The sequence below is a fragment of the Ursus arctos genome, unplaced genomic scaffold, assembly GCF_023065955.2.
Source record: "Ursus arctos isolate Adak ecotype North America unplaced genomic scaffold, UrsArc2.0 scaffold_7, whole genome shotgun sequence".
NCBI lineage: Eukaryota > Metazoa > Chordata > Mammalia > Carnivora > Ursidae > Ursus > Ursus arctos.
The window spans coordinates 25,442,209-25,469,907 of record NW_026623089.1 but is presented as its reverse complement, the minus strand read 5'-3'; the positions used below and the strand labels follow the sequence as shown (position 1 = coordinate 25,469,907).

General features: G+C 48.8%; 1 protein-coding gene across 6 annotated transcripts in view; it reads left to right on the top strand.

Annotated features, from left to right (window-relative positions):
- The window catches only part of SUFU (SUFU negative regulator of hedgehog signaling), a 113,740-nt gene that overhangs the window by 64,978 nt on the left and 21,063 nt on the right, over window positions 1-27,699 (top strand). For 4 of the 6 annotated variants that reach the window (XR_003314639.4, XM_026493989.4, XM_048218902.2 and 1 more), the window contains exons 4-8: window positions 12,264-12,406; window positions 13,287-13,372; window positions 13,635-13,707; window positions 17,109-17,265; window positions 19,105-19,216. Coding sequence is in view for 5 of the 6 variants with exons in the window: in XM_026493989.4 (XP_026349774.1) it covers window positions 12,264-12,406; window positions 13,287-13,372; window positions 13,635-13,707; window positions 17,109-17,265; window positions 19,105-19,216 (571 nt within the window). In the remaining variant the exon portion in view is untranslated. The remainder of the gene's footprint in view (window positions 1-12,263; window positions 12,407-13,286; window positions 13,373-13,634; window positions 13,708-17,108; window positions 17,266-19,104; window positions 19,217-27,699) is intronic. The other 2 variants (XM_026493990.4, XM_048218903.2) reach the window with 1 other exon arrangement.

The following is a 27,699-nucleotide window of genomic DNA, read 5'->3' as shown; positions in this document are numbered from 1 at the left end:
CTCCTCAAAGATGTACAGCTCCCAGAGACTCGCTTTTGGGTGGGAGCCCCCTAGCCTCCTACTTCCCCTGCTGTGACCCCTAGTGCAGACTGCTGAGCTTCTCTGCTTATAAAAGGGATTTTCCTTACACTTCACTATTTGTCTTTATTATCGTGGCTTTGAGGGAGAGGGAGAGAGTTGGAGAGCCAGAGGTTTTTGAAAAAATACATAGGGAAACAATTTTGAGTCTCTTTTGACTGGCTTTGTAATCCTTGGCGATTCCTTTGATTCTGGGCAAAACCTAGAAGGAATATCCTTTACGGTTCCTTTCAGTTTTGTAAGAACAAACATGTCCCCTCTTCTTTATTTAATTAAGCGGTACAGCACATTCATTTCCCTCTGTCTTGCAGCCACATTTAGCCAAATTAATATCAGACAGAACTAGTTGAGGGAAGCTCTCTAACCAAACACTCACATTAACTTTTCAGTCATGAAACTGCACTCAGAACTTGAAAAAGGTGTGTGTGGGGACGGGGAGCAGTCTATTCTCACTTCCATCACTTGACCAGGTTGGAAAAACTTGACAGCCAGCGACCATCCACACCATCCAGCGATGAAGAACTCTGCTTGCTAGCCCCCAAAGCTCGTGAACACATGTCCAGAGAATCTGTTTCTCTCCCTCCCCCCACAGTATATTTGTTTTCTTTTTATTTTTTCTTTCTAAAAGAAAATGGCCTTTCTTTGGAGGAGTTTGGTTTGAAACCCTGCTATGGGCTGTGGTGCCGTTGTGCTCCTGAGGCCTCCTTCCTGCAGGCATCTTGTCTGCCGTGCATGTGTGGGGAGAAAGGCGGGGGTGCCCAGTTCTGTTGTTTTGTACCAGTTCAAGCCTCTAAGCTCTCGAGTGTCCCATCCTTATCCTCTGCTTGCATTGCTCGAGTGGTAGAGGGGAATTACCCAGGACATAGTTATTTTTTGCTCCTGTGAGACATGCATGCATCACTGCCCTCGACTGCCATCCAGACTTGCTGAGATGGGCCTTCCCTCACCACTGCTGCAAGGCTCTGAGCTGAACTCTTAGCTTTGGCTTGGAGATGGGGAGCAGGGGCCGGCAGACAGGGAAGTGCTCACTCACAGCTTTGCTTGGATTCTTGGAGGAGGGAGAGTTACTGGTCTTTCCCAGCAAGAAGAGGGTCTGTGCCACTCATCCTTTGGTAGGTGCTGTCAGGTGGAGGAGGCCCTGGGTCTTAGGGTGCTAGGACAGCATCCTCTGTGCAGTGCCTGGGCTCATACTCTCCCCAGAACGAGCATAGCATCTCATGGATGTGTTACGGGCTCCAGAAATGTAATCTGTGGCATCAGGCTGTCCTACACCCCGTGATCTCCTCAAATTTTGTAGGCTCAAGAAACAAACAGACTAAGCACACACATTGCCACCCCCTCTCCCCCAGCTTGGCTTAGAGCAAGGAGAAAGCACCTGGGCTTCAGAAATTAGGATAGGATTACGTGAGCGATTCAGCAGGGGAAGTGGGCCAACTCAGTGGCCCCAGTTAGGAGCATCTGGGCTGGGCATAGGCCAGCAGAACTGACTTTGAACTTTACCTCCTCCACTGCCCCGGCCAGAGCTGGTTCATTCAGCAAAACCACCAGATTGTCTCCTCTCACTGGGGGCTCATGAGGCTGCGTGGGCCTGTGCAGACTTGGGTTTCAGCCGCCATAAGGATAGTTCAGTTCATAGGCCTTCAGTTGACTTTAAGGGGCTATCTTCTAACCTCAAAGGAAGCCTTTGGACCCAGCTCGCTGAGCAGACCACAGTGGCTGCAATAGCCGCTTGGGCCTCCTCAGGAAGGAGGGTGGGGTCCGGCGGTTGCTGGATGCTCTCCATGTGTCTTGGTTTCATGCTGGAACTCTCCAGAGACAGGAGGACAGGCTACTTGACCCTTCCCTATCAGCAGTCTGTGTTGTTGGGGCGTGTCTGGAACATCTGGCATTTTAGGGAGGAACTGCTAAGCCCTCCTAGCAATCAGCTCTGTGTCTCCATGTAGGACATTTAAGCGCACGTTGTCAAACCAGGTGTGATCACTGATGTGATCTGTGGGCACCAAGAAGGCAAGAAAACTGGAGAGAGTTTCTGGAGAGGCTGTGATGGCTACCCCATTATTCAAAAGTTTGACCCAGAGGGGAGGGCGCCTGGGTGGCTCAGTCAGTTAAGCATCTGATTTTTTTTTTGTTGTTGTTAAGATTTTATTTATTTGACAGAGAGACACAATGAGAGAGGGAACACAAGCAGGGGGAGTGGGAGAGGGAGAAGCAGGCTTCCTGCTGAGCAGGGAGCCCAATGAGGGGCTCAATCCCAGGACTCTGGATCATGACCTGAGCTGAAGGCAGACGCTTAACGACTGAGCCACCCAGGCACCCCAAGCATCTGACTCTTGATTTCAGCTCAGGTCTTGATCTCAGTGTTGTGGGATCAAGCCCCGTGTCCGGCTCTGTGCTCAGCGTGGAGTCTGCTTGGGATTCTTTCCCTCTCCCTCTGCCCCTCCTGCTTCTCCTGCTCATGTGCTTGCTCCCTCCCTCCCTCTAAAATAATTAAATAAATCTTAAAAAAAATGTTTGACCTCAAAGTTGACAGACTCCAGTCTGCCAGCCTGCTTTGCGCCACTTCCGGTTTTCCTGCTCTCTCTAAAATACCTCTTGCAGACCAGCCACTCATTTGACACCTGTCACAATTCAGCTGTGTTTCCTGCCCTTGCCCCTCTTCCTCTCAGAGCACTCACTCAAAAGTGTGTTTGACTTCAGGGGTCCAACCTTCCACTATGAGAAACCCACTCTTGGGCTCTGGAAGACAACATTAACCCGTTCCCCTCCAACCAACCGTATTAATTCTGCGATAGGGTGTGGAGGGTGAAGCATTGCTTTCCGAACTATGAGACAGAAACATCCCTGGGACTGTACTTTCACACAGAATGGTAGACTGACTGTCATTTTCCAGAGTTAGGATGAATTACAAACTCTTGAAGAATGTATTTGTTCCTCAGGGTTTCAAAGGCAGCACTAATTATTTTACTAACAATGGCTCTTTTCTTCTGCAACCCATTTCCCTAGATTTTGCTAACTTCTTATGTCTGGCACAGTCCAACTTCAAACGTCCAAGACTAAGGCTGGATGTTTGGGAAGTGGGGGTAGGGTGAGGGCTGATCTGAGGGGCCAGTTAGAAGCTGCACTCCCAGGGTGCTTGGCTGGTTCAGTTGGTAAAGCATGTGACTCTTGATCTCAGGGTTGTGAGTTCGAGCCCCACACTGGATGTAGAAATTACTTAAAAATCTTTTTTAAAAAGTTATTTATTTATTGATTGATTTATTGATTTATTTATTTAGCAGAGAGAGCGAGTGCACAAGCAGGGGGAGCAGGAGAGGGAGAAGCATGCTCCCTGCTGAGCAGAGAGCCCGATGTGGGGCTCAATCCCAGGACCCTGAGATCACAACCCGAGCTGAAGGCAGACGCTTAACTAACTGAACCACCCAGGCGCCCTAAAAATAAAAATCTTAAAACAAAACCCTGCATTCCCAAACAGCACTCCCAACTTTTAAGAGTTCTTACCAGGGAGTTGTCTGTTAATGGGGAAGGAGACATAGAGTAGTGAAACCTTTCTCTCAGCTAAGCAAGGGGCAGACCTATACCTAGCAGTATTTTGGACTCTATTTGCCAGCGTGGAGTGGTATTCCCCTCGGGTGACTTTGCCAAATAGGCAGCAGCGGAGGGAGGTTTCTTGGTGGCAGAGCTCAGAGGAAGAGGGAAGGGAATGGAAAGTAGCATCCAGGCTTCACCTGGAATGGCCTCCCTTCAGACCCCAGGAGGCCCCTTTGCTATGTGGTTTAGGTGGAGGTCCCAGGGATTTGCATCCTAATGTCTTGGTTAGGACACTTCAGGGAGCCAAAGAGAGGAGGAGAGAGGGAGCGCGCCCCTCTAACCACTGGATGGAACAGCTGGGCCTCCGACCGAGGCATTATTAGCATTTGAAAACCCCTCTGAAGGGGCTGAGAACTTCCTGGGGTGGGCGCTGGGGCCTGAGTGCTGAGACCCGCGGTGGCTCCACACAGAATGGGGCCGAGCATCGAGGGCATAAAGACCAGACTGGACTCAAGAATGAGCCCATTGTGGCTTTGTCCCAGGCTTGAAAACTGTGACCAAGGCTCTTTCATTGTTAAGAAAGACTGTTTCTTGGCCACAGCAGAGCTAATAAGTCTAGTTCCCCCACCAGGCAGGGCTGGGGAAGAAAGAAGGTGTCCTAGTCTGGAAGGCTGTTAGCATTATGAAACCTTTCTGGGGGTAGTTACACGTTCTCCTCCCCCTTCCCTCCTTTTAATTCACTCTGATCCCACATGTGTTGGTCCCAGAGCAGCGACTGGGTCTGTCTCTCTTTTCTGCCTTAGGGTCTCCCCTTCCAGCTGCCTAAATTAAGTCCCTTCCTAAATTAAGTCTGTACGAAGTATTTTTTTGGTCATTCTTACTTCATTTAAACCATTTGGGTTTGTACATTTATTTTTAAGCCAAGGTCAGTTCTGCTTAATAAAAGGTCATGGCTCCAAGCCTTTTCAGCCTTTTCCCTGTTTCCAGGTTATGTTCCTGCCAGGTTTCGGTATATTTCTACAGACCAGACAGCTAGATGTGGGGCGGCGGTTTAGAACCGGACCAACTCTTTCTTAAACCAGGAGCGATGGTGCCACCTACTGGCTCATGCTGGGAGCTACAGGCTCTGGGGCCTGTTCTGGATTTCTGTTAGGGGAACGAGGACCTGGGCAGGAATAGCTGTAGTGTATTCCAGTGTAGGAGTAACATGCAACAGTGGAAAGCAAACCGAGTAGGCACACTATTTTCTGCTTACAGGTAAGGAAACAAGCTTGGAAATTGTGGCTGGGCAAGTTGCCGAGGGTTATAACTAGTAACGGGCAGAGGCAAATAGGAAGCCGGCCTTCCCAACTGCAAAGTTAACCACAGCACCAGGGTTTGCCAGAGCCAGCTGGAGACATTAGGTCATACTGGACAAGCCATTCAGTGACCTGAATAATGAGGACTGTCTTCCCTGTTCAAGTTTCTGATATAACCCTGCTGATTTGTCTGTTTGATATGACTCTTGAAACCTCTAACGGCTCCTTAACCCTGGTTCATTTGAGTTTTTAATAATGTTAGGTAGACAACAGTAGTTGTTAAAAATTAAATTTGTTTTCATCAAATTCCTTTGAAGTTATTGTAGGCAACACTGCTTTTCCCTTATTTTCCTGATTTAGTAGTAATATGAAATTTCCTTTTTTTATTTTTAGAGATTTTATTTATTTATTTGAGAGAGAGCACGAGAAAGCGCGTGAGCCAGGGGAGGAGCAGAGGGAAAGGAACAAGCAGACTCTGCACTCCATGTGGAGCCTGACGTGGGGCTTTATCCCATATCCCCTGAGATCATGACCTGAGTTGAAATCGAGAGTTGGATGCTTAACCGACTGAGCCACCCAGGCGCCCCTATGAAGTCTCCTTTAAACTAAGTTTGTCTAGGTTTTTAAAAGTTAGGGGGGAAATACAGGGGAAAATACAGGTAGGTTATGGTACAGATGGTACACAGAAGTGTTATGGTTGACTCAAAGGTTTGGGAAATGTGGCACTATGCCCACCATCACTGACTTGTCCCATGACCTTGGGCAGTCTCTCTCAAGGATCCTTTCCTCATTTGTAGAAAATGAAAATGTTGGTAGTTTAGGTCGTATAGACCTATGACATGCTGTGATGTGTGGGCATTGTAATTCGGGTTTCTCCCAGCCCACTGTTTACCCTGAGAAGGTAGTAACCAAGAATCTAAGACTTGGCCTTGCTTTGCCCACTTTGCCTTTCGCCAAAGATTCCTCCAATTCACATACCATGTAATTCACAGTTGTGAAACCATCACCACACCGAACCTCAGAACATTTTCATCACCCCCAAACGCAATGTCAGATAGTTACTCCCCACCCCCTCTAATGATTCTAGCCCGAGGCAACAACTAATCCCTCTGTCTCCATAGATTTGCCTATTCTGGACATTCCATACAAGTGGAATCACGTATGTCCTTTTGTGACTGGCTTCTTTCACTTAGTATAATGTTTTTAAGATTCATGTCGTAGCATATATCAGTACTTTATTTCTGTTGCCAAATAATACTCCATTGTGTGCATGTACCACGTTTTATTTCTCCATTCATTAGTTGATGGACTTTGGGTTGTTTCCACCTTTGGGCTGTTGTGAATAACATGGCTATTGTGAGCATTCACGTACAAGTGTTTGTGTGGACATGCGTTCATTTCTTTTGGGTATATACATAGGATTGGAATTGCTAGGTCATATGGCAACTCCATGTTTAATCATTTGAGGAATTGCCAAACCGTTTGCCAAAGCAGCTCCACTATTTTCCATTCCCACCAGCAGTGTATGAGGGTTCCAATTTCTATCCTTACCAACATTTGTTATTGTCATTGTCACTGTAGCCACCCTCGTGAGTGTGAAATGATGGGATCTCACTGTGGTCTTTCCCTAATGGCTGATCATGCTGAGCGGCTTTTCATGTGCTTATTGGGTATTTTTATATCTTTTTTGGAGAAAGATCTATTCATATTCTTCACCCATTTTAAAGTTGGATTATTTATCTTTTTATTATTGAGCTGTAAGTCTCTTTATATATTCTGGATACCTCTCAGACTTGTAAATATTTTCTTGAATGCTGTAGGTTGCCTTTTCACTTTTTGTTTTTTTAAATTGTGGTTAAATATACATAATACAAAATTTGCTATTTTAACCAATTTTTTAAAGATTTTATTTATTTATTTGACAGAATGAGAGAGAGAGAGTGAGAGAGAGAGCATAAGCAGGGGGAGCGGCAGGCAGAGGGAGAAGCAGGCTCCCCGCCGGGATCATGACCTGAGCCGAAGGCAGCTGCTTAACCAACTGAGCCACCCAGGCGCCCCATTTAAACCATTTTTAAGTGTACAGTTATGTGGCATTAAATGCATTTACATTGTTGTACAACTCTTGCCACCATCCATCTCCAGAACTTTGTCTTCCCCAACTGAAACTCTATATCCATTAAGTGCTAACTTTTTTTTTTAAGATTTTATTTCTTTATTTGACGGGGAGAGAGAGAGAGAGAGAGAGAGAGAGAAAGCGCATAAACACAAGCAGAAGGAGCAGCAGAGGGAGAGGGAGAAGCAGGCTTCCTGCTGAGCCCAATGTGGGGCTCAATCCCAGAACCCTGGGATCACGACCTGAGCTGAAGGCAGCCACGTAACTGACTGAGCCACCCAGGCCCCCCAAGTTAGTGAGCCACCCAGTCCCCCCGAGTGCTAACTTATCATTTCCTTCCTCCCCTAGCCCCCAGCAACCACACATCTACTTTCTGTCTCTATAAATTTGACTACTCTGGTACCTCTTGTAAGTGGAGTCACTTTTTTGGGGGATTAGCTTACTTAGCATAATATCTTTAAGATTCATCCATCTTGTAGCATGTATTAGAATGTCCTTTTTTAAGGCTGAAAAATAAATACTATGTTTTGTTAATCCATTCATCCATTGATGGACTCTTGGCTCGCTTCCCTTCTCTGGCCATTGTGATTAATTCTGCTGTGAACCTGGGTATACAAGTACCTGTTTGAGTCTCTTTAATTCTTTCGGGTATATATACCCAGGCGTAGAATTGCTGGATCGGGGCGCCTGGGTGGCACAGTTGTTAAGCGTCTGCCTTCGGCTCAGGGCGATCCCAGCGTTCTGGGATCGAGCCCCACATCAGGCTCCTCTGCTAAGAGCCTGCTTCTTCCTCTCCCACTCCCCCTGCTTGTGTTCCCTCTCTCGCTGGCTGTCTCTCTCTGTCAAATAAATAAATAAAATCTTAAAAAAAAAAAAAAAAGAATTGCTGGATCTATGACAAGTCTATTTTTAACCTCCGGAGGCACTGTCACCCTGTTTTCCACGGTGGCTGTACCATCCTACATTCCCAGGAACAGTGCGCCCAAGTTGAAAGTTTTCCCACAGCCTCACCAGCACTTCTCATTTTCTGGGTGGTTTTCTGTTTTGTTTTGTTTCGTTTTATAATAGCCATCCTAATGGTTGTGACGAGGTATCTCATTGTGGTTTGGATTTGCATTTCTTTTTCCTTTCTCAGTGGTACTGTTTGCACACAAAAGGTTTTCATTTTATTGAAGTCCAGTTTATCCTTTGTTGCTGGTGCTTTTGGTGTCTATCTAAGAAACCATTGCCTAATTTAAGGTCAGAAGGTTTATTCCTATGTTTCTTCTAAGAGTTTTATAGTTCCAGCTATTACGGTTAGGCCTATAATCTATTTTAAATCAATTTTTGTTTATGGTATAAGAGATCCAACTTAATTCTTTCATATGTGGATATCCAGTTGTTCCAGCACCACTTGCTGAAAAGACTATCTTTCCTATATTGAATTGCCTGGGCATTGTTGTCGAAAATTAATTGGCCATAAATGTGAGGGCTTATTTTTGGACTCTAAATCCTGTTTCATTGATCAAATGCCTATCCTTATGCCAGTACTACACTGTTGGTTTTTTTTTTTTTTTAAGATTTTATTTATTTATTCGACAGAGATAGAGACAGCCAGCGAGAGAGGGAACACAAGTAGGGGGAGTGGGAGAGGAAGAAGCAGGCTCATAGTGGAGGAGCCTGATGTGGGGCTCGATCCCATAACACCGGGATCACGCCCTGAGCCGAAGGCAGATGCTTAACCGCTGTGCCACCCAGGCGCCCCTGTTGTTTTTTATTTTTAAGACTTTATTTTTAAGCAATCTCTCCACCGAACATGAAGTTTGAACTCTCCACCCCGAGATCAAGAGTTGCGTGCTCTACCAACTGAGCCAGCCAGGCGTCCCAGTACCACACTGTCTCGAGAACTGTAGCTTTGTAGCAAGTTTTGAAATCAGGAAAATTAAGTCTTCCAACTTTGTTTGTCTTTTTCAAACTTGTTTCAAGCTATTCTGGGTCCCTGGCATTTTCATATGAATTTTAGGATCATCATTTAAATTTCTGCAAAAAAGGCATTTGGCATTTTGGTAGGGATTGGATTGAATCTGTAGATCACTTTGGGGAATATTAATGTCAACAATATTAAGTCTTTGTATCCATGAATATTGTATATTTTTTTCATTTATATAGGTCTTCTCTAATTCCTTTCAACAGTGTTTTATAGTTTTTAGAGTGCAAGTTTTACATTTTTTTGGTTAAATATATTCCTGAACATTGTTTTCTTTTTTGTTCTGTTGTAAATGGAAGTTTTCTTAATTTCGTTTTCAGATTGTTCATTGCAAGTACACAGACATACAAGTGGTTTTTGGATATTGCTGTTGTACCCTGCAACCTTGCTGAACTTGTTTATCCTCTTAGTTTTTTAGTGGATTCCTTAGGGCTTTCTTTGTACAAGATCACGTCATCGGCAAATATAGTTTCATTTCCTTTCCAGTTTACCTGGATTTTTGTTTATTTTTTCTTGCCTAATTGCCCTGGTTAGAACCCCTAATACAATGTTAAATAGAAGTGATAAGAGTGGGCATCTCTGTTATGCTCCTGATCTTAGAGGAAAATAATTTGGTCTTTACTATCTTCTGTAGATGCCCTTTTATATATTGAAGAAGTTCCTATCTCTTCCTAGTTTGAGTATTTTTATCATAAAAGAGTATTAGTATTAGTATTTGCAAATGCTTTTCCTATGTCTATTGAGATGATCATGTGGGTTTTTTAAAATCTTTATTCTATTGATATAATATATTACATTGGTTTTCTTATGTTACATCAACCTTGTATTTCTGGGATAAATCTCACTTGGTCATTATATATAAACCCTTTCTGTATGTTGCTATGTTCAGTTTGCTACTGTTTAGTGAGGATTTTTGTGTCTGTATGAATAAGGGATAATGGTCTATGGCTTTCTTTTCTTGTAATGCCTTTGTCTGGCTTTGGCATTAGGGTAATACTGGTTTTATAGAAAGAATCGGCAAGTGATACCTCTTTTATTTTTTGGAAAAGTTTGTGAAGAATTGGTATTAGTTCTTTAAATGTTTGGTAGAATTTACCAGTGAGGCCATCTGGGGTAAGCTTATTATGGGGTAAAACTTTTGAATTATTAATTCAATCTTTTTACTTGTTGCTTTGTTTCTGACTTGTAGATCATGCAGGCTGCTTGTAGATCACATTTCTGTAAAAGGAGAAGGAATCTGGGAAAAGTGGGCACAGCAGGAATTGGGAAATTTGAAGGTTTCCAGTTGGCTCTGCCTGGAGCTGTGCCGTCTCTCCCTTTATCACCCCATGTCTCCTAGAGGAAGTAGTCTTCCTTCACCCTCATGAATGAATGCTTTTGAGGGTAGGACCAAAAAGCTGAGCCTGTCTCTTAGATGGAAAAAGTAGTTGGTATAACCATACCTGACACAGGAAGGAGTTAGTATTCACACCAAGACAAGGGAGAGCAGAAGCTCTTTCAGGCCTCCCTGGGTGGCTTCAGGCTGGTGTGTGTGTGTGTGTGTGTGTGTGTGTGTGTGTTTGCATGTTTTGCCTTGCCTTTATTTATTTATTTATTTATTTATTTATTTATTTTTAAGATTTTATTTATTTATTCGACAGAGATAGAGATAGCCAGCGAGAGAGGGAACACGAGCAGGGGGAGTGGGAGAGGAAGAAGTGGGCTCCCAGTGGAGGAGCCTGATGCGGGGCTTGATCCCAGAACGCTGGGATCACGACCTGAGCTGAAGGCAGATGCTTAACAACTGAGCCACCCAGGCGCCCCTGCCTTGCCTTTAAATATTGATAAAAAGTGAAGAGTCCCCAGCTGTTGAGATTCCCAGATCATAAGTGATAGACCACATGAGCTACCATACAGCCATTTAAAGAATGAGGTAGTGGGGCGCCTGGGTGGCACAGTCGGTTGAGCATCTGACTCTTGGTTTTGGTTCAGGTCGTGATCTCAGGGACTGGGATTGAGTCCTGCGTCAGGCTCCATGCTCAGCGTGGAGTCTGCTTGAGATTCTCTCTTCCTCTCCCTCCGCCCCTCCCACTCATGTTGTCTCTCTCTTGCTCTCTAAAATAAATAATATATCTTTAAAAAAAAGAATGAGGTAGCTTTTTATGTGCTGATATGAAATGATCCCCCAAGATATATCATTAAACAAAATGTACAAGGGGCACCTGGGTGCCTCAGTCGGTTAAGCGACTGCCTTCGGCTCAGGTCATGATCCCAGGGTGCTGGGATCGAGCCCTGCATCGGGCTCCCTGCTCAGCGGGGAGTCTGCTTCTCCTTCTCCCTCTGCCTGCTGCTCCCCCTGCTTGTGCTCACTCTTTCTCTCTCTGACAAATAAAATCTATAAAAGAAAAAAAAACAACCCACCAAACCAGAATGTGCAAAACAGTGTGCTACCATTTGTATTAGGGAAAAAAAAGGTGGAGAGACCCTGTAGATACACACAGGCTGGTAAGTACAGAGTACCTTTGGCACGGTACCCAACAGAAGAGTCAGGGCTGGGGGGAGACTTCCTCCCACATGGGTGTTTTCTTCCTTGTGGTTATGCTGTCCTAGACAGTGTTTTTGAAGTGATGAGCCTGTGTGAAGTGCAGTGGTGAGGCTATGAGTTGGCCATGTTTGCACGTTTCTCTTGGTCCGCCCGGGCCCCGTGTCTGTGATTTCATGGAAACGCCCGCCCCTCCAGACTGTACGTCTCTGCAGAGGTGTGTGGGGCACAACCCAGACCTGTGTACTTGGAGCCTCCAGTGTTCCTCAGGAATGCCTCTGTCCAGCTACCTGTGGGAAGTCAGTGGCCAATCTCAAAGGCCGTCCACAGGTGGCTCCTTTTAGCAACACTTCCAGCAGCACAGTAAAGAGTTAGAACCAAGGGCATGCTTTTCCCCGGTGAAGTGCTTTCACTACTCCCCAGCCTCCCTGAGAATTTCTGGCCACATGGTCCCACACTAAAGCACCTTACTCTTTCCTGGCAGACCTGATCATGGCTCCCCAACCCCAGGTCAGTCTTTGGATGTGCCAGGCCAAGTGAGCGGCCACAGCAGCAGCCTGTCCTTTTCCCCCGAAGGCTGGCAGAGTTGGCAAGCAGGAGCACGTTTGGTTTGGGGGAAATATCCACCGTCTTTCCTATATGAGCGAGTGCTTCCCCTGGAAGACTGGGGAGCTTCCCAGCCTGGGCTTCTCTGATACCAGGGCTTCAGGCCTGGACACGAGGCCTCCAACACTGGGCACCCTCATGTCTCTCCCACAGAGAACACCTTCTGCAGCGGGGACCACGTGTCTTGGCACAGCCCTTTGGATAACAGCGAGTCAAGAATTCAGCACATGCTGCTGACCGAGGACCCACAGATGCAACCCGTGCAGACACCCTTTGGGGTAGTTACGTTCCTCCAGGTGAGGCTGAAGTTGGACATGGGCTCAAGCCTTCCCTGGGAGAAAAGCCTTTTAGTACAAGAGGGGTTGGGTAGGGGGAGTGAAGGCAACAGGAGATTTCCTTCTCTTCTCGCATTTTCTCTTCCCTCTGCTAGCTCGTCAGATTCAGATGGTCTGATTTAGCCCGCTGAGATGGGAGAAGGGGGAAAGGGAAGGGGCCATGGGGTGTGTGGGGGGTGGGGGGCAAAGGCTGTAGTTGAGCGGCTAAGGCTAACAGGGCGGATATTCTGGTGAACTGATAAAGACCCACACAGCCGTAGGCACGGGACCACCCAGCAGGAAGGCAGCTTTGGGCCGGCCTCGCCCTCACCCAGAAGGGGTGTGCATGCACCCACGCTGCAGCTGGGCTTGGGGTCATGCTGGGGTCTGTGTGAAGGTTTGCTTGTTGCCCTTGAGGTTTACACCAAGGCCCTGCGTCTGATGAGGAAAGAGAGCTCTTCTGCAAACTGCCAGGGCCCTTTGGTTGTTGTTGGGAGCTTGAAGGGCCTCAGAATCCCCTGTGTTTGCATTCCCTGCGATCGTAGCCTAGGCTGGAACATCTCCCTGAACCTACCCTGCCTCCAGAGACGTGGGCTGAGGACCCACTCTGATGTTCACCTCTGCAGTCCAGGGCTAGACATCATGTCACCCTGACGCCTGACCCATTGTAGCAGGACAAGGATCAGGCCTCAGTGCCCTGTCTGTGGAAACCATCCCATTTTGGACGGACAAGCCCCTGGCCATAGATCCTACCTGTGGTCCCCCCACTTGAGTTGACCCTGAAGGAGCCTAGGTCCGTCCTCCTGGATGGGTGGGAGGAGTGACCGTTAACATGCAATGGCATCTTGTCCCCGGGTCTCAGATTGTTGGCGTCTGCACCGAGGAGCTCCACGCAGCCCAGCAGTGGAACGGGCAGGGCATCTTGGAGCTGCTGCGGACGGTGCCTGTGTGAGTACACGCCCGCCCTATGAGGTGGGGCCTGACTTCCTGGGCCTGAGGGTGGCAGTTCCTCCTTACCCCACATGTGGGCTTCCCCTTACATTGTTTTTCAGGCACTGGTTTTTCACATCAGGGGCTCCTGATGATTCACTCCCTGACAGTCCCTGTCCTCGAACTGCTCCCCCGTGTTCTGGGCCTGGGGCAGCAAACAAGGCCCACCCCATCAGCCCAGACCCTCAGTTACCATCCTGTCCCCTTTCCTTGTCCACAGCGCTGGCGGCCCCTGGCTGATAACTGACATGCGGAGGGGAGAGACCATATTTGAGATCGATCCACACCTGCAAGTATGTCTTGAGTGAGGAAAACCTTTCTAGCACACTATGCCTAGGCCTCTTCCAAATAACACTGGCTTTCATGCTGGGAAAACGGAGGGGCTTTATTTGTGAATGGGTAGAAAGATGGCATGATTTGGAACTTGTCCCCTGAATTCCGCAGAGCACATGGGCAGCAGAGATTTCCGGCCAGGAAAGCTTGCCTCAAATACATGTTTTTTTGCATTTAAAAAGAGTGGGATTAAATTGACTTTTATATTACTAATAGGTGGAAATTTATAATATTGAGATTGTTTGGGATGATACTACAGTAATATCTTGGTTAGAATCCTAAAAAAGTGAGGATCCATGCTTACTCTGATACTTTAAAATGTAAGAGCAGTTCTTTAGATATTGGAACTACATAAAACAAACTGGAAATGGTACCAATAAAAAATAAATAAACAAACAAACAAATAAATTAAATAAATAAATAAATAATAAATAAATAAATAAATAAAAGGGTGAGGGGGGAAGGATGAATTTTATTGTATGCAAGTCATACATCGATAAACCTGACTTGAAAAAATTAAGATCACTAGCTTGTCACTATAGAAAGTCAATATTGCTTGCCTGGTACTCATCCTTCCATTTCCCCCTTCTTCAAAGAACATGGACTTTCTTTCAGGGAGCCGCCTCCCTCCCGCCAGCACCCTGTAACACACAGGATGGGTGATACTGACCCCATGGCCCAGCTGCAGTGGGAGCTGTGGTTGGTCTAGTGATCACGCCCCTTTTAGATACATCTTCAGCTTGGGCAGTCAGACTCCGAGCTCCTCCCCTGGGGAGGCTGGCGTCCCTGGATATATAAAGGAAGTCTGTGTACATGCAGGCCTGCAGTTGCCCACTCACCGTGGCCCAGCTATGCAGTGACATCTTTGGTTTCTTAGAAGAAACATGCTTTGCGTGCAAGTTAATTTTGAAAGCCACCTAGAGCATAACTTCCTTCCTAATGCACTGCTCGTGAAACAGGGAAGCAGACAGCTAAGATTGTTCCAGGCATGTATACACTTCCTTCTACTTCCCCCGACCCATTGTAGGCCATTGCCATCTCTGAACCTTTCATGTTTCTAAAAATCTGGCAGGCTGCGGGCAGCCACCAGGAGTTCCGTGTCCTCTAGGAGGGATGCGAGGTGGCAGGGGAGAGGTAGTGGGCAGACATACAGCCAACAGTCCCTGTGGGTTCTTTACTATAGACCTGTGAGATCTTGGGCAGAAGCCCTACTCATTCACACATGATGCTCCTCTATTTTCTTAGTGCCTTTAACACTGAAGTTTTCAAACTGCTGCCAGGATCCTCTGTTAGCTCCACTTTAAAGTTGGTTTCCCTATAGCTTCTGCTTATGCAAAAACCAGGAACCATGAAGGCTCTGTTTCCCTGTGTCCTTGCTCTGCAGCCACACTGGGGTCCAGCAAGGGGCACTGTGGGCTGCTGTTTAGCCCCGGTCATAAGTGCCAAGTACTAAGAAAGAACTTGATCATTTGAACCAGCCTGGTAAGCAGCCCCGTCCTTCTCTGCATTCCAAGAACAGTTCTCCATCCTAGTCTTCGGGCTCTGCTGAGACCAGCCAGCAGGACCCAGAGCACCCAGTGGTCTTTAAAAGCAAGCAGTGTGGGGAGGGGCTGGCTCGGTCAGTGGAGTAGGCGACTCTTGGTCCCAGGGTCATAAGTTCAGGCGCCATGTTGGGCATACAGTTTACTTAAAAATAAAAAATTTAAATTAAAAAAAAAAAAAAAAAGCAAGCAGGGGGACCTGGGCAAGAAAGCCCAGCTTTCTTTCCTCATGAACCTGTGCACCAAGCAGGAACCCTTCTGTGCTCATCTGTAGCTGTGTGGGGCCTGCTTCCAGGCGGTTCATTTTAGAGCTGGCTCCTGTTCCTTTGCTCCAAACTCTGCTACTAGCCAGCTGTGTGCCTGAGGAAGTCCCTTCTCTGGGGCCCGACTCTTTTTTACTTATAAAGTAAGTGGGCTGAACTAGTTGAGTCAAGAGCCACCCTCAGCTCCTTGCTTAGGTGAGGGGCCCAGGAAAGCCAGTGGAAAGGGTAAAGCTCAAACTCTACCCTGAGCAAAGCAGGGCCCACACACTCCTGCCTGGAGCACAGAACGGCTCCTGTCATCAGCCTCTCCCCGTGTGGGGCTGGGGCACCTGGCTGCCTCAGTAGAGCATGTGATTCTTGATCTTGGAGTTTTAAGTTCAAACCCCATGTTGGGTGTTGAGATTATTTAAAAATAAAATCTTAAAAAAAAAAAAAAAAAAGAATCCCAGCTTTGCCCAGGCTGATTATAGCACTGGAAAGGAGGAAAGTACAACTTTTGAAAAGGAGGCATCAGGGCAGGGCCATCTGCTGACGGTCTCAAGAAATAAGGACCTTCCCTTGTGTTTCCACAGATAGGCCTTCTGGCCCAGCAGCAGGCCCATGCGTTGCCTGTGGAGCCACTGGGAGAGGGTCAGGCAGACGGGGAGATGCGGATTCTTACTGCGGTGCTTTCACTCACGAGCTTTATTTGGCCCACATGGTGTTTATAAGCTACGTTGCTAGAGCCTTCCAGATGACCTTTAATCCAACACCCAGCATCACAGAACTATGTTTTACCAGAAATTGCAGGGATGTTTGGGTACAACTCTTCCTTGAGGCCATTTGGAGAGTGTTGGGACTCCACAGTGCCAAGGCCTGCACAAAGGCAGGGCCTCTGATGGGGTCTGCAGATGGCCACTGCCCTCCAGGCCCCCATCTCAGCCTAAGAAATGGAAAAGAAACTCCATCCAGAGTCCTTTGCCAAACAAGTTAGTGATGCAGCGAGGGGAAGTCCTGTCCTGCTCTCTGGTGGCACTTTTCTGGGTGACCACACCCTCTGCTGTTAGAAGAGGGAACTGCAGGTGTGAAGTCCGAGAAGTTGGGCCCAGTCCTGGCCTCTCCCACCTGTGGCAGGCTTCCACCCTGTCCTCTCTAGCAGTAACTGGGGGGTTCTTCCTGAAGGACCAGGGAGGAGAGGAAGGACTGTGCCTTTCCTCAGGGCAGTAGTTCCTGCCTCTGCCACATCAGCTCCATGGGCCGGCACGGGGTGGCCAGAGTTAGGGCTCTGAAACAGGTGTGCAGGTGGTTTTACTGGAGGGTCCAGATAGAGGACGAGCTTTCCTTGGGATTTTCATGCTTCCTGGCTTCCCGGGCTCCCTGGTTCCCCCGGAGGAGTCCAGTGGCTGGCAGAGACCATCATGTGTTAGCAACCAGGGCAGAACAAGATCAGACATCCTGCTCTTCCAGCACCTGTTCCATGCTCAGCACCTGCAAGAACTCAGTAAATACCAGAAAGGTGGTGGTGACCTTGGGCCACCGGTTCGCTGAAGGAACTCTGGCTCTTTGGTTCTTTCCAAGCAGGAGAGAGTTGACAAAGGCATCGAGACGGATGGCTCCAACCTGAGTGGTGTCAGCGCCAAGTGTGCCTGGGACGACCTAAGCCGGCCCCCCGAGGATGATGAGGACAGCCGGAGCATTTGTATCGGCACGCAGCCACGGCGGCTCTCTGGCAAAGGTAGCCACTGCACCCAGCCTTCCCTTCCCCTGTCCCCAGGCCCGGTGTTCAGGCTCTCTAGGATGGGGCTCCAGCATCAGCAGCCCATTCAGTAGTTCCTTTCCTGGCAGGATTGAAACAGCAAGTGAAGTCCTCCAGCAGGGTGGCATGGAGGGAGCTTTATTGGCCCATCTCTCTTGTGTTTCCTGTGTGTATTTCAGATGCACCGCCAGCGGTAACCATTGTGTTTTAGATTTGCCCCCTTGCAATCTGAGGTCATGGAGGTGAGTGGAAGCCACAGAACAGTTACAGGAAAAGGCCATAGTCCACCCAAGTGCAAAAGAATAAGCATCGGCCACCCACAGAATTGAAACAGGGCCCAGCTCTGGCCTGAAAGCCATGCCAGACCCGAGAATCACTCTGGCCTCAGGCCCTCCCAGGCCTTAGATGAGAGAGGCCTGAGTGTGAGGCCAGCTCTCAAACTTCCCTGCCTCCCTGTCCTGTGGATACAGTGCAAGGGGCCTTGTGCGGGGCACCCTGTACCCACTGCCTTCTGTGCGGGGCCTTGGGAAAGAAGGATATGGCTCTCCTGCTGGAAGCTCACCAAGGTGGTCTTTGTTGTAGAAACAGCTGTGGTTCTTAGCAAAGGGCATCCCCACCTAACTCCAAAAGGAAAGCAGCCATTTACCTATATGTATGTTGACAGCTTGTTTTTCTACTTTCTTTGTCTAGTTCCTCCATCTTTTCTTATTGTTTGAAGAATAAGGAATACCTACAGTCTTGAACAAAATGCCTGCACATGCGATGGCACTTATGGGAGCTATTCTCTTTCCGTAAAGGACAACTTAAGCTCCTAGTGCAAATATCTGACCCCCTTTGGCTTCCTGCTTGTTCTGATGGTGTGCTAATAAGCCCGTGGGAGGTTCTGAGGGAAAGCATACAGTCATTAAAATCATTCAGTTGCTTTTGACGAAAGAGGTAATTTAAGGAGGGATTCATTGTCCAAAATTTCAGCTAATTTTTAAAACTTATGAAAGTCACCCATACCACTGTAACAAGTCAGACAGTTAGAAAAGTTAGTATTATCACCTCTATAATCCACTGTAAGCCCACCCTTTGCGCAACCAGCATTCATTTGCTTTTTTGGATGTGTTTGCCATTGCATAGGTAAAGCTTAGACCAAATCTCTATAGGGGGCTCCACCCCACAGATCAGCAAAGCACCTTGCAAAGAAATAGTCCCACCAAGAGATTCCTCTCTCACCCTCCTGGCCCTTGGCAGACCCATGGACAGGCAAGGTTCCCCGGGACCAACGTAGGGAGATGACCTCAGCATCCCACCGGCCTGCTCAAGGAGAAGGGTGGCAGGGCTGGATATCATTTGACCACCCAGAACCCAGAAACTCCGTAGGAGTTCATTCATGGCAAAGCACTTGCAGCCCATAGTGGCATCCATTACAGTGGGCAGAATCCCTGGGTGGGTTTGGGCAGTGCCAAGGATCTTGTTAGTCACTGCCTGGAGCTATGTTAAGGGTATATCTAGGGCCTATGGCACAGGAAGGGGAAAGACAGGGAAGAACCCTATCTTGGAAGGTGCGCTTCTGAAGTCCAGAGGCCACCCCCTTGTCTTTTACAAGAATGGCACTCTTCAGACCAGAAATTTCTTGAGAGCATGGTTGCCTCATCTACCCTGTGTCCTCAACACTGCTCTCACTCAGCTCTCAAGGGTGATGTCTAGAGTGGGTTCACGGCTTTCATAGGACCTTTTCCTAGCATGTCTGCAGAGCCAGGTTCCGAGCGCAGGGTTGAGGGATGTTAGGAGCCCAAAGGGCCATCAGGCAACTTAGTGGTGTTGTTGCAGACACGGAGCAGATCCGGGAGACCCTGAGGAGAGGACTTGAGATCAACAGCAAACCTGTCCTTCCGCCAATCAACCCTCAGCGGCAGAACGGCTTCACCCATGACCGGGCCCCGTAAGTTCCTTGTCCACAGAGGGAATTAGTATAGCTTCCTGAGAGCCGTGTCCCAGGGCTGGTACAAGGGGGGCATTTTTGTCCTGAAGTGTCTGTCCCTGGGGCTTGCATGAGAGAGAACAGTGCCCATAGGCCTTGCTGGATGGGCCCAGGGTCTCTGGGGCACACAGATCTGTGGGTCATAGGAAAGGGCCTCAGAGGGGACCCAGAGGACCAGGAATATAAACATCAGTAAATATTTACATGGGCTGTGTGAGCAGACAGGAGGCCAAGTTGGGGCAAAATCCCAGCCTTGAGGGAACCCATTGTGCTGAGCACGACTCTCCTCCTTATCTCGGCCTCGGCCAGAGTTGCCCTTCCTTCCTTCCTGGAGCCTGGTCTCCGGCTGATAGCTGCAGCCCCAGGGGCCTCCCTGTCTGGCCAGCCCCATCGTGGACGCCTGCTGCTGAGGCCCTTTTTCCTGCCTCCCTTCCATGGGGCCCAGAGAAGGGAAGGGAAGTCCTTTGCAGGCCTCTACTGCCCGTCTAGGGGCCCCTGTAGCCCTTTGGGAGAGACTATGGCTACCCCCAGGGGTCAGATCCTCTTCCTGCTGACCTCTCTTCCTCTGATAGGGGATGAATGGTAGGCAGGGCTGGAGCTGGGCACCCTCTTCTGCCCTTTGAAACAGGGAAGCTGTAGGGAATAGCTGCTGGCAGAGGATGCCTGGGAGCTGGCAGCCCAGAGCAGAAACCTTGCCTGCCAGGGAGGAAGTTGCTGTGCCCTGGGCTCAAAAGGAAGCACGGCGCTCCTGCAAGACCAGGGTGATCTGTCCTTCTGAGAAGTCTTTATTACACACTTGCTGTGTGGCAAGCTCAGGGCCCAGGGGGCCATCTAGGATATAGTCTCTTCCTTTGGGGGTGCATGAACTGAAATTGGTGTGAGTCTGGCTGTAGATGCATTTTGTTGGAAATAGCTACTTCTTTGAATTCTAGCTCTAGCTGCTTATCCATGATCTCCGGAAGTGGTGGTAATCTAATATTCTACAGAAAAGACAAGTCGGCATGATCTGGAATAGTTAGGGAGGGTTCTTGGAGAAGGAAGAACATGAGACGGACCTTAAAGTTGACCTAGAAGTTTCAGGCAGGAGGAGGAGCTGACAGGGATGGAACAGGGGAGGCCTGGCTAGCTAAAGTCAAAGCTGCAGCCCGGGAGCAGATTGTGGGGTAGGGAGAGTTACTCTGGATGCCCAAGATGGCTCACCTGGAATCTGCCACCCAGAAGACATGCGAGTTGAGCTTTTTGGCAAGAGCCTAGAGAAGCCTCCACTGCCACCTCCGAGCAGCTTTCAACTCCAGCCAGTGGGCTTCTCTAGCCATCTGCTTTGAAGTAGCTGGCGTGAGGCACCATGATCTTCCCCTGGCAGCAGCAGATGGCCAGGCTGAGGCATGGGGCATCTGGAAGCTCTCCACCTATGAGTCTGGACCCTGTCCCGGGGCCATGCTCCTTCCCATGCCCTGAGCTTGGCTTCACCCTCTATGCCCCGTTGGCACTGGCGGGGAGGCTGGGAGGTACTTGAAGGCTTAAAGGCTCAAGCATATTGCCCATAACTTGCAGACAGTCTCAGTTCAGATGTCCCTGTCACCTCTGGAAGGTCCAGGTTTCTGGGCAGAAGGGCAGGGGCTCCTGCAGAGACACACCCCACTTGCCGCTCTTGTATATGTGGAGCAGGCTTGAGATCTCACTCGCTGTCCTGGGCAGACGTTCAGCTGCTGCACTTCCAGACATGGCGGGGGGCACAAGGCTCAGGGTTCTGGGATGCATACATACCGCCCAGACTCAGCACACCCCTGACTGCGCAGAGGGGCACTGGAGCTGGTCCAAGGGCTATCTGTAGACACAAGGTAAGAGCTGCAGCCTCCACCTTTGGCCTGAGTTGACTGAGCTACAAACTGATGGGTGGAAATAGATCAGGGTGCCGGCGCTTTGGGGTCATCGTCCCTCCCTGGAGCTCAAGTGACCATTCAGGTCTCCAAAGTGCTGGAATCTGCAGTCCGGAGGGAATCCAAGTGTCTCTTCTGAGGTTCTCAGTGCTAGTTACCAATTTGTTAGCCATTTGGTTGAGAAATGGTTCCTCCTGTTTTGCCAAGATCCTTTTCCAACACACCCCTCAAGTGTCTCAAGGCGCTAGCTCGCTATTATCTCACGATCGATAATGATGGACTCAGTTTAGATCAGCAAGCACGATTGTAATATCTATGCTGCCCACTCTGGGACCTGACCCCATTTCAGATAAACCACATGGATTGCGACTGAGAAAGCCGACCCAGAATGTGCTGGCTCCAGTGTTTGCTCCTCTCCCTGTGGGGGAGCATCCAGCACGAGCCTTACTGTGTGTGCATGTCTGATTTTCCTTGAGTCAGGCTTTCTAGGCTGGGGCGCGCTGGTTGCACAGCGGTCTGGGAATGGTCTGAGGAAGCTACAGTCCAGAAGGGCTGGTGGAGCCTGGGCATTAGCAGCTGGGCTCTGGCCTACTGGTGGGGGGTGAGCAAGCCCTGGCTCTTTTCATACCCCGGTAGCAACTAACACTTACTTAGTGACGACTGTGTGCCAAGTAATGTTTCAGGTGCTTTACCCCACATGACCTTTATTCATTCTCACAGTCACTCTGTGAAGTAGATAATCTGACCATCCCCTTTCATAGATGAGGAGACTGAGGAAGAGAGAGGCCAGTCAGTAACTTGTCCAAAGTTAGAAAAGGGTGGCACTTAGGGCAGTCTTCCCTAGTGTGACCTTCCTTACCCCATTCTCTGGGACCCCATGAGGCACACACACAAGGCTGTGTCTCTGAGGTAGTAGTGACCCTCCTTGGTGGACCTCATCTGTCTAGTTGGAGTAGGAATAGGAACGTCTCATGTGATACTGGAGACAAGGCTAAGCGCCATGTTAGAAGCTTACGGTGCATATTTAACTCTAGGGAGGACATGTGGTCAGCTTTGGTGCTTCCAAATCCCAGAGATAACGAGCCTATCGTAATTGGCCTTTTATACCAGAATTACTTTCTGACAGAAAGCCTGGTTTTCTTTATGTTCAGAAACAAAACCAACCCTATCTCTGTCCCCTCTACCACCTCAGGGCTAGGGGATTTCTTTCTTTCTTTCTTGAGGCCTTACTTCCTGCTTCCCAGAAAGGCAGGCCCCTCTGGGTAACCTGCTCCTCTCCCACTTGCCCTCGCCAGCCCTCCTCCCACTGCCTTCCCAGAAGGAGAGTCCTTGGCCCCTTTTGGGGCTTCTTTCAGGGTTTCACAACCCTTGCATTCCAGCCATGAAATTTGTATCTGGCTTTTCCCAAGATGATCAGTTGAGAAAAGCCTCCTTCGGCTTGCTGGCGCCTCCCTTCCCACCGCCTGCCCGGGTGAGTTTGGGAAGCAAGGGAAGCCACTCCTTTCTGCCACCGAGGAGAGCCCGGCTTAAGGACTGTGCCTGCCAACATTTGTAGGGACCTGAGGGGGAGAACAGGCCCGGGGCATCTTCTCTGTCTGAGCTTGCCTGGACTGCTCTGCAGGGTTTGGGTTTTGCTCCCCAGCCTCCCCGCAGGGACTCAGAGGATGTGTGTGGTCAGGTGCACCGGGTGCGGGGCTTTGCATTTCCATAAACTTCTGCTCCAAGGCTGGGAACCTGTGGCAGTGTTCCAGGACCTCCTCCTCCCTCGGCCCGGTCTCATTGCCTGAGGTTGGAGGACCTTTACGCAGCTCTCTGGGTCACATACCCTCCCCGAGAGGGGCAGTGTTCACGTGTGTGTGCGGATGCGTTGGCAGGGGACGGTTCCTGATTGTGAGAAAAACACTTTGTAGTTGAGGCACCTTTAAAAAGCAAACTAACCATCGTTTCTGAGCCAAGTTTCTCAGTCTTCTGGAATCATGCCAACAGCTTTTAAGGCTTTTTTTTTTTTTTTTTTTTTTTTTTTTTTTTTTGCCTTTTTGCCTTAATTTCCTGAAGAATTAAGGTTTTGTAGTATGAATTATCTGGTTGTGTCTTTCTCTGCTGCACAACCCCCCCCCCCCGACACACACACATGCTTGCACATATATTTCTCTCCACTTTTAGGAGCGCCTCTGCTCCCATCTGTTTGCCTTTTGGATGGGGTGACTTTGCTGCCTCTGCTCCCGTCTTGAATAGCTTGTAACCTGGCCAGGACGTCATCCTTCAGAGAAACTTGTGTTTTGTTTTAATCACCCTATGAGGGCCGTGACAATTAATTAGAAGAAAATATCTAGTTCGAACCCAGTGAATTGGGTGAAGGAACGTGAGTTTCCATCTGGGAAAGGAGCTCGGCCGCTGGCACTCACAGTTCACGCACGGGGCAGTCTCGGGTGACCCTGTTCAAAGTGTCTAGCGCGTCAGCGCAGTGGCCAGCCCAGAGCCTGCGTCCGTCACGTGGGCTTCCCTCACCACTCCCACGCTGGGGAAGTACAGTTGTTTTCACTGGAGAGAAGACCCAGAAAGAAACAGCCCTGCTCTCGGGGCCGCAGCCAGGTCCCACAGGGCTGATAGGAGGAAGGGCCCGGGCCTCTGTGATTCACGCGTGTCCTGCTGAGTGCCTGCCTTTGTGTGCCTTTCTCAGAGACACGTTTGAGAGGGCACAACGAGGGTCTCCGCAGCAGATCTGGCACAGGTGAATTTCTGTTTGAACTCCTTTCTCTGCTCCACTTCCCCAGAGAGATGGAGCCGTGGCCACTGTTGACACCGTAGCCTTGGAGTTCATGGCCAGCATGTTGAGTCCTCAGTCCACAGCGCATCCCCCTTCTTCAAAGTTGCACAATCGGGAGTATTTTTATCGCCCATCTTTGATCCTCAGTGTCACCTAACACTTCGGCAGTGAGTCACTTCTCCAGGGAAGGGAAAAGGAAGGCTCAAAGGTGAGAGCTGGAGAGAGGAAATGACTCAGTGTCTCAGAAAACAGAAAGCCAAGTGTTCTGGTGACAGTGGGCTCACTCAGGAAAGCAGGCATCCTTGTCTCCCACCCAAGTCAGAGGGCTGGGCTGGGGTGGAGGTCCCTGGTGCCCAGAGTTAACTCCCCTGGTTGATTAAAGCATCCTCTAATCATCATGCCAGTTTTGTTCCCTCTCTTTTCTGTAGCCACACCCAGCCCCACTGTTCTATCACCATATCCCGTCCTTGGGATGCCCACAATGAAAATACCATACTTTATCATTTGGATATTGGTGTTTACCATGTAATACAGCCTTGTGTTTAGGCGTAGTTGTGGAGGTGAGCTGGTGCCTTTACCCCACACCTGTACCCTGTCCCAATCCTGCCCTGAAGGGGGACCTTCAAGTGGTTCCCTCTCTGGAAAGTTCAGAGTTTTCGTCAGCAATCTGAAAGCAAAAGGAATAATCTTCCAGCCTAGAGGCGGAAGCCAGAGGCTGGGCTGGCTCAGCAGGCCAAACCCACATTACTGTTGAATAGTTGCCAACCCTGATGCCCTGGTTCCCGCTCCCCGGCATCCCCAAAGAGAAGGCCCCAAGTCGTGTGGCCAGTGCAGATGTCACTCCTGTCACAGGACTGGGATTATGGCTATAAGGAGGCTCAGTGGTTCAGCTCCTCTCCTTTCCATGCCTGCTGCCATTGATAGAATATGACCAATAAATACCCTTAGGCTAAAATGGAAAAATTGAGGCTTTTCAATGTGAAGAGACCCGGGTGGAGAGGAAACATGGATACAGTTCTGTCAGTCTGTAAAATGTGGCTAGGGCGAACAGGGGCATTACTATAAACTCTACAGTACTAGAAAATCAGGACTCTAGCTTGACACTGGAAGGAGAGAGTGGTTTAGGATATGTAAAAAGTCACCTTATGCAGTGGGAAGTGTAAATATAGAATGTGTTATATAGACAGGTGGTAAAGAAGAAATAAATGGAAAGATTCAGATCAATTCCTGAATTACCGAGGTGTGCATCTAAGCCATCGCATAAAGCTCCCCTCGCTGTTCCCACTTCAGGAAGAATCCTGGGCTAGCCAGGGTCTTGGGGCTGAGCAGGCAGCTTTTATTGAGCATTACCACCTGCCAGGCCCTGTGTTGTGAGCTGCTGTTGTCCCCATTTTACAAGTTAGAACACAGAGGCTTAGATAGATGATAGGACTTACCTCGGGTCAGTAAGCTCAGGTCAGTGAGTAAGTGTCAGAGCCGGGATTCGAACCTTGGATTGTTTGATCCAGTCCTCTCCGCCACTGGGTACTGCCTGTAAAAGAGGATACATGTGGAGGGGCTTCCTGCCAATTCATAGGAAAAAATAACTGGAAAGTAGGCCCTGGAAGTTTACACAACACTGTACAGAGGAAAGCTGGTGTTTTAGTTTGTTCAAAGCCCATGAGGTGGCAGTTCAGTGGGCACCGTTTGGCTGAGAAAAGCAGGTCCCAGAATGCGGTGAAATCCGTTGGAGGATCTTCTCCACCAGAATGAGTGAGGAAGACATGCGGGGGACAGGCAATGGGGTCCAGCATGGGAGAGAGGCCAGGGGAGTCATCAGGGTGACAGTGAGGGCAGCTGAGCAGCAAGAACAGAAGGCAGCCGGTTTGGAAGGGCCTCTGGAGCAAGGGCTGGGAAAAAGAGAAAATTGATAAATGCTTGATGTATTTGAATATCTGGGGGAAATCTGTAGACCACTGGTAGTTAAGTTTAGGATGGAATTAGTGATAAACACGTAGATAACCAAGACTGTTATTAAATCCAAGGAAAATAGAAAACTGCACCAGAAAAGTATACTTTTCTCAAAATATGCATGATAGTATAGCACCTGCCTCAGTTGTCAATAGCACTGGTTTCGTATAATAATGTAGACACTTAATGCTGATCCAAGCAAACGTAGGATACAGTTCTCCTGGGAAGGTGGGAGGGCGGGAGGCTGGTACAGAAGAGAGCTGAGAGCTCGTATTCCTTTGTGGGAAGTCAGTAGGTGAAGCCGGAGAGGAGAAAACGGGGAAGTCGGAGTGAAGCATATTAGAAGTCTGGAGGGACACCTGGCTGGCTCAGTCAATTAAGTGTCTGCCTTCAGCTCAGGTCATGATCTCAGGGTCCTGAGATCTAGTCCCGCATTGGGCCCCTTGCTCAGCGGGGAGTCTGCTTCTCCCTCTCCGTCTGCCTGCCACTCCCCCTGCTTGTGCTCTGTGTTTCTCTGACAAATAAATAAAATCTTAAAAAAAAGCAAAAACAAAAACTAGATGTCTGGAGAAAATACCGAAAGAGTCTGCTAACAGAAATGAGTGGTTGTCTCTGAAGAGTGGGGTGGGAAGACTGGTCCCAGCAGGATCCTGTGATTCTTTAAACTTTAAAAAGAATCATAAACGAAAGTCCAAGAAGTGATATTGTAGGGGTTGTTACAGCTCGTCCTGCCTTGCGAAAGGAAAGGATAACCCGCTCCGACTGAAAAATCACAGAGTTGGCACTGAGGCCGCCCTGGTTGTGCAGAGACGGTTCCACTGCCCCTGCGCCCGGCTAGGAGCTGAAGATCATCAGCCTGTAACCGCCTGACGGGCCTCCTGAGAGCATCGGTCTTGGTGTAAAGGGAACGACGAGGGGCACTCGTCCAGCCGTGGAGGTGGACGGGACATGGAGTGGAAGTGGCAAGGCACTGGAAGAAAGCACCTTGGGCAGAGCAAGATCAGGAAGGAAAACCCTGTGCCCTGTCATCCCCAGTTGGAGGGTCCCCACAGCCTTGTAGGGGGTTTTGTTGGGTGTTAAGGGAAAAGGCGGTTCTGTGGCTAAGGTTGGACGATGCTGGCTTACATAGAATGAGACTGGCTGGTTTGGCCTCTGCGGTCCTCCTCGGTCTTCAAAATGCCAACATTTTAGGTCTCTCTTCCGAGACACAGTGTGCTGTATCCAGGCCTTGCCCCATCTGCTTTTCTAGAAGCTTCCCTTAAATTAAAATTCCATCAAATACCCTTTGGGAACTCCTGCCTCGATTTCTAGGAAGCAGTTTTTTTTTAAGAATTCAGGGAAAAAATAGATGTGTCTTCACGGCCTTGAAACCCCAGAAGAAAAGCCCACTCAGAGGGTTGGGAAGTTCTTGAGGAGAAACACTGTGGTTGTTTTAGTTGGCATCAGGAAGACCTGGGGATTTCGTCTCAGCCCTTGACTCGTTCATTGTGTAACCTTGGGCTAGTTATTTAAGTCTCTGAGTTTCAGTTTCCTCATCTGTGAAATGGGGAAAGTAATACCTCTTGATAGAGTTGCCATGAAAATGAAAAGGAAGCAAAGTATTGAAAGGGTTTAACAGAGGAGCTGGTGCCGGGGAGCGCACTCACTAAAAGGCACCTCTTAATGTCACTATTGTGACCCGTCCCTGGGAAACAAGGTGTAATCCCTCCAGGGACCAGTATGGGTGTGGAGAGAATCTTTTACGTAACTCAGATTTCTTGAAGAATTCGAACAAAATCTGGAAGGAGAAGTATGTTATACTAGCACAGACTATGGAGGAACAGGGTCAAGAAAAGCTGAAACTCAAG